Consider the following 6,989-nt stretch of genomic DNA (forward strand, 5'->3'; position numbering starts at 1 on the left):
GCGGGGCGCGGCGTGCCGTGGCGTGAGGTGCCGCGCGGTGCCGGCGGCATGGGCTGGATGCCGGCGCAGGGGCGGCTGGCGGCGGGGCTGCTGGTGAACCTGGCCGCCTCCATCTGCATCGTCTTCCTGAACAAGTGGCTGTACGTGCGGCTGGGCTTCCCCAACCTCAGCCTGACGCTGGTGCACTTCGCCATCACCTGGCTCGGCCTCTACCTCTGCCAGGCGCTCGGCGCCTTCGCCCCCAAGAGCCTGCGGGCCGCCCAGGTGCTGCCGCTGGCGCTCAGCTTCTGCGGCTTCGTCGTCTTCACCAACCTCTCGCTGCAGAGCAACACCATCGGCACCTACCAGCTGGCCAAGGCCATGACCACGCCGGTCATCGTGCTCATCCAGAGCCTAGCGTACGGCAAGAGCTTCCCGCTCCGCATCAAGCTCACCCTGGTGAGGGCCGAGGGGGGGACGCGGGGCCGGGGCCGCGCCGAGCCCACGCCGCCGCCCCCCAACGCCTCTCCGTCCCGCAGGTGCCCATCACGCTCGGCGTCTTCCTCAACTCCTACTACGACGTGAAGTTCAACGCCCTCGGCACGGTGTTCGCCACGCTGGGCGTCCTGGTCACCTCGCTCTACCAAGTGGTCGGTATCGGCGGGGCCGGGGGGGCGCGGGCGGGCTGCGCTGCGGGAGCGGCCGCGCCCCTCAGAGCGGAGCGGGCGGTGCTAGCGGGCTGTCCGGCGCTGGGCTGTCCGGCGCTCGGCTCTCGCTGCCGGCGCTGCCCTTGCCCTGCTCTGCCGTCGCTCCTACGGCGTGTCCTTGAGCTGCTGGCGCTCCGTCGGCATCCTTCCGCGGTTCCCGTATTGGCTGCGCTGGGGCTGCGAAGATGGAGAAGGGTCGGGAGGGCAAGGTGTGCGAGGGGCGGCTCGGGTCCCTGGGTGCGCTCAGCCCAGAGCAGGGCAGGCTGAGGGGAGGCCTCATGGCGGCTGCAGCTCCTCACACGGAGCGGAGGGCAGCGCTGAGCTCTGCTCTCTGTGACAGCGACAGGGCCCGAGGGAACGGCATGGAGCTGTGTCAGGGGAGGGGCGGGTGGGGATTAGGGAAAGGGTCTTCACCAGAGGGCGGTGGGCATGGAACAGGCTGCCCAGGGCAGTGGGCGCGGCCCCAGGTGCCGGAGTTGAAGGAGCGTTTGGACAGCGCTCTCAGACACGGGGGTTTCATTTCGGGTTGGTCCCGTGTGGAGCTGGAGCTGGACTCCTTATAGGTCCCTTCAGACTCAGGATGTGATCATGCCAAGTGTAACCCTCTGCTCTGTTGCGGTGGAAGAACGCAGAGTGGCTCAGCCCTTTCTGCTGTTGTCTTTCAACACATCATCTGCCACAGCCCTAAAAGCTGCCCTTGTCCCGCTGATGCGATGTTGTCTCAGCTTGAGCCCGCTTGATTGCAGTAGGTACAGAGTGCCTGCAGGAGATGCGGGGCTCTGGAACACGAGATGACCAGTAGCAGTGGTTTGTCCTGTTTGGGGCAGAAGGGGGAGAGAGGTGCTGCGGAGTGACTTCAGGTGGCTGTGTGCTGGGGAAGTGATGGCACCTGAGTTTTTCAAAAAAATTAGCAAATGTGTATTGGAATTCATGTTGCCAACAAATGAGATGTGAAAGGAGGAAAGTTCACCACGTTTGGTAGCCAAATATTTTAATAGAGCTCTGGAAACATTCCTGGCAATAAATAGCACAATTTTTGTGTGTGGAAGTAAAGGTATTACTTTGAAAATCAGCATAAGTTATGCTGCATTCAAAGAGGCAGCAGTTTAGAAGCCAATATATACTCAGAGTGCGTATATATATCCGGAGCGCAGGCAGGGTAGGAGGCGGCCTCTGCCCAGGCCAAGGTGCTCAGCTCCATCATAGGCAGGATCCTGAATTTGTTGTGAGTAAAAGAGAGCTGGTGTTTTCTTCCCAGCTCTGCTCCTTTTTTGTTATTCCTCAAGAGTAACTCTTAGCACCAGGAAGGAAAGGAAGGCCGAGGTGCCCAGATATTTGGCTGAGAGGGATCTCACTGTGTTCCCTTTCATAGAATCACAGAATCATTTGAGTTGGTAGGGATCCTTAAACGTCATCTAGTCCAACTCCCTGCAGTGAGCAGGGACACCTACAGCTAGGCCAGGTTGCTCAGAGCCGTGTCCACCCTGACCTTGAGTGTCTCCAGGGCTGGGGATACATTCAGGAGGCATTTCCTCATGGTGTGACTGTGCTCCATGTGTTTGTACTCACAAAAGACAAACATTGGTTTGGCAAAGGTGGGCAGTAGCGCTCACCGGTCCGCCTGTCTGGTGTTGTCCGCATGAGAAACACTCTGTGCTAGCAGATGGTTTGCTTCTGCTCAAATGCTGGGTTGTTTTCCTGATGCTTAACAGCTTTCTCTTTTGGTCTTAGTGGGTCGGAGCGAAGCAGCATGAGTTGCAGGTAAACTCCATGCAGTTGCTGTACTATCAGGCACCCATGTCCTCGGCCATGCTGCTGTTCATCATTCCCTTCTTTGAGCCAGTCTTTGGAGAAGGGGGCATATTTGGGCCCTGGACGCTTTCTGCTGTGGTAAGGCTTTCATCGACCTTTGTCTGTACTGACCCGAAACTGTTTTATTTTTGTTCTTGATATGTTTTTCTTGCCTGATATGTTGTATTTGAAAGTAAAGGAACCTGGAATGTATCTACAGATGGTCAGAAGTATGTGGGGTTGCTGACTGTGTGCGTTAATCCACAGATAATGGTGCTGCTGTCTGGTGTGATAGCCTTTATGGTAAACTTGTCCATTTACTGGATCATTGGAAATACGTCGCCTGTCACGTATCCTTTGTAACATTAGTTGCCTTTCCTGTTTCCATATCAGTTATGCTAGCATTCATTTGGATTGATTTACTGTGGGAAAACCAGTTTGTGACCTGCCTGCTTTCTCTTATACGATGAAGCTGGAAAAGCACTTTTTTGTTGTTGTTGTTTTTGGTTTTTTTTAGCATATCTCATAGAGTTGTGGAATTGTTATGGTTGGAAAAGACTTCTAAGATCATCAAGTCCAACCGCTAACCCATCGCTACCATTCCCACAAAACCATGGCCCAAAGTGCCACCTCTAAATGTCTCTTTAACGCCTCCAGGGACGGTGACCCGACCGCGTGAGTTGAACACGATACACCTTTGTGTGCCTTGGGTACAACTAACTGAGTTCCTAACCACTCTGTTAACTGCAAATGTCGATGTGATTTTTTTGTAATCCTTAACAGGTGCTTAGATACAACATGTTCGGACACTTCAAGTTCTGCATCACGCTGCTGGGAGGGTGCCTCTTGTTTAAGGACCCCCTGTCTGTTAACCAAGGCCTTGGCATTCTGTGCACGTTGTTTGGCATCTTAGCCTACACACACTTCAAGCTTAGCGAGCAGGAAAGCAGTAAGAGTAAATTGGTTCAGCGTCCATAAAGCAGGGTTTTCTGGAGGTTACTATGTTACGTTGTGGGGGACAACGGGTATTTAAATCTGCATTGATTTTAGAATGCACAGAATTGCCCCATTCATTTCGAGCGGTGGTTTTCATTTAACTGCCAGGATCGTTATTCTGTAACTAAAACAAACAAGCTGAATGATGTGAAATGTCAGAGTTTTCCTATCTCACTCTGTCTGATCATCTTCATTACATTACATTACAAATGGTAACTTAACAAAGAAGCTGGCACGCTTCAAACTGCTGTGGAAATATTACTAAAGTCATTATATATTTTGCATACTACGTGAGATGGTGGTGGCTACTGCTATGAGAGAGGGAAGTAATCTCACCTTTGTGATCATGTCCATGTTGTGGTTGTGAAGAAACTCGGAGGCACTGTAATGCAGATGTTCTGGCTCTTACGCTTCCTCCCTTTTGTCTGGTAGGTGACAGAGAGCAAAGGTACTTCGTTTTGTTGTTGTAATGAGGGCTCCGAGCTCGTTCCTATTTCTTATATGCTTGACTTGAATACGTTGATAAATTAGGTAAAATTTCTGGTGGAGGGAGACAGACTAGAGGAGACACTGGAAAACTTGAAGCCCCAGGCCAAGCTGTAGATAAACAGGAGAAGAGATCTAAGCAGTTACCTTCGGTTCTTCTTTTAATCTATCAGGGCGTCGACTCATTCATTAGGTTTTTTAGAAAACCTGTTAGCGCTTCGCAGTTTTCTCTTTGCCAAAACCAAGGCTTGACTTGAGATTGCGAGCCTATGAAAATCTCTGGTTTCACGGTGGCCGCCAAATACTTAGCAGCCCGTGCTCTGGGCAGCCATGCTCAGAATACCCGTGGAGAAACGTTGCCAAGGGTGGCTGTCTGCGGCAAGCGGGGGCTGCTGGGCTCCCCTCCCTCGCCCCGCGTGAGTCACGTTCTTCGGGGTCTGCGCCCCGCCACACTCCTTGTTCCGAGGTACGGCCCGGGCACACAAGCCCCTAAGTGCTGTGAGGCCTGCTTTGGGATTGGGGGTTCTGTGCTAATTCGGGAACGCTTTGGAAATGACTTTGTGCCAGTACCAAGCGCTGATATGACAGCATGGGAGGAAGAAGTTGAGTGCCGTTCTATTTTAAGTATGAAAGAAAAAATAAACGTGCTCGGTAAATCTGGTGAAAACATATGTTCTCTAGATTTGCAAGGTTAGAATTGATTTGCAGTATCTTACTTCTTACATTTTGGGGTTTATTTCGTCTTCATCTACCTCTAGCAGATTTAAAGAGGGAAATGACACAAACATAAACAGGTATGGAAGTTTACAGCCGTGGAGAGAAATATTTAGTTCCTAGGAGCTCAGTCTTTGTGTAAGAAGCAATGCACATCTTCTGAAGCATATAAATGACTTATTCTGTTACACAGTTCTCCATTTTAGAAAAAATTACTGCTCTGTGTAACCTGAGTTTGCACTGCAACACTCCGTAACGTTTCAGAGTTAGAACTACCTGAGTAACTTTACATCTCTGCTAACTGTGTCGTAGACGTTGTACTTGTCCAAGGATAATTTTTTGTATACTTTTTTGTAATTCTATAATTAGTTTAAAAATAGAGCCTGGACTGCTGAGAGATGTGTTCGGGCAGGGCAGTCTCTGGATGCGCATCTCTCAGTACATACTCTGAGAAAGCCATTTGCATTAATTTGTGCTGTGCACAAGTTCTTCTAAAACGTAGACAGGCCACAAAGACTCCTACGGTTTGGGAATGGCGACGGAATTAGAACTCTGTGTGACAGCAGCGTGTGAGGTGGGACTGATGTACATATCAAGTGGCAGAATGAACAAAAGAAAATGCTTGCAAATACGAAAGACTCTGCAGGGAGAGGAGCAGATCCACAGGAGAAAGTGAATGGTATTGTGTAAAATGGAACTCTGCAAATGCTGCCTGATTCTGGAACGTATCAGCCATGTCGGTCACCTACGTGACGTGATATTTTCCATATGCTCAAGAACTCTCCCTTGAGATGTACCTATTGTCCCTAACTAATGAAGTATCTTGAACTACTTCTTTGTCATATGATTCAAAATGTTAACTGCGGGAAGCTTGTGTAATTGCTGGATAAATGATCTCTTTATATGTGTTGTTTCTTTGGATGCCATGTGTAAGGTGGAAATAAATTTTTAACACGACTGATCTCTGCTTATTGAGGGGGAGAATTGTCCTTGTCTTTCTCATCTCCTGCTTGAATCGTCTGTGCTTTAAGGGTATAGGTGTGTGTAAGACACAGTAGTGTTGCTTGGGTTTCTGTCTGTGTAATTTAAAGGGGGGGTTGCGTGTTTTGGGGCTGAACTCACGGCACATGAGGAAGGCTGTGTGCCTCCCCTTCCTGTGCAAGAACATGGGCCGCATGTATGTATGCACGGGCTTGCACGTGTACTGTGCACGCATGCCTGTGTGCTTTTATTCACCCCCTTCTCGATACTCCCCACCAAATTCTTTCTGAATAGCCCAGACTCCGCACGTCCTCTCTTCCTTTCTGTCCCGCACAGAGATCCCCAGTACAGGTTCTTTCTGCAGAGATGCTGTGTGTGTTTTCCTGACCGCTCAGCCTTCATCCTCGTCCCACTGCAGAGGTGGCCCCACGCTCTCTGGATGGTGCTGGTGAAGAATGGTACAGAAAAATCACTGGTACTTATCCAGGGGGAGAGACGCTTACTCTGGTTTTTACTGCATCATTTCCCTGCTAATTATATGTATTTAATTCAGTTTTGGCATTCATGAAAGAGAAACCAGGGTTTGGCATCTTTAACAATGTGTAGCATCGCCCTATGCATGCCTTCACGTTTGGAGCTGTACTGTACAAACCGTGCTATTGACTTTCTGCTTCTGTTTTTATGTTCTACAAATGACTGACCTGTAGATGCAAGTCGCACCTCGGTCCTATCAGGTGCTTTGCTGCCTATGTTAGTGTTTTTCTCTTTTAAAAAGCTACACTGCTGTAGTCCAGGGGAAAAACTAGCTTAGATACTAGGGTGGCATTTAAAAATGAGAACAGATGCAGATGATTCCAATTAGCTTACCCCACCAGTGACTCATATTTTATCTTTGCTCACTAACCCTGTCCTCACAAATACTGCAAATACAGATGCCAAGTTTTCTCATTTTCCCCAGAGGAATAGGAAATGTGCCTTTACTGATTGACAGGTTCTCAGTACAAGGCTTTCTGTTACCACTAGCTTTGGTAACTCAGCACTTTTCGGACAGATTTTGCATCTGGTTTTGTGTGTGTTCTTGCAGGCTCTGGGAGGCACTGCACCAGAGGAGTTTTCCTGTTGCTGGGTGAGCAGCTTCTCTGTCAGGCATGAGCTTGAAGGAGGGTGGTGTGCTGCTGCTACACCTATCAAAGGGCGGTTTGTTCTCCAGGAAGTCCACCTTCAAGACAGAGCTTCAATTCAGCAGGAATGTGTTCTCTGTCTGTCTCATTTCATGAAATGAATGCCCAGCGACAGCTATAGCAACCTGAAAGCCTTATTTGGGCTGCCCATAGA

At 49.8% G+C, this 6,989-nt stretch overlaps 1 protein-coding gene across 1 annotated transcript; it reads left to right on the top strand.

Annotated features, from left to right (window-relative positions):
* Positions 7-5,630, top strand: SLC35E3 (solute carrier family 35 member E3). The gene is made up of 5 exons (XM_021385131.1): positions 7-438; positions 519-629; positions 2,418-2,576; positions 2,745-2,827; positions 3,269-5,630. Exons 1-5 carry the CDS (start codon positions 49-51, stop codon positions 3,453-3,455), a joined length of 930 nt encoding a protein of 309 aa, XP_021240806.1. The 5' UTR covers positions 7-48; the 3' UTR covers positions 3,456-5,630.

The sequence above is a fragment of the Numida meleagris genome, chromosome 1 (assembly GCF_002078875.1).
Source record: "Numida meleagris isolate 19003 breed g44 Domestic line chromosome 1, NumMel1.0, whole genome shotgun sequence".
Taxonomy (NCBI): domain Eukaryota; kingdom Metazoa; phylum Chordata; class Aves; order Galliformes; family Numididae; genus Numida; species Numida meleagris.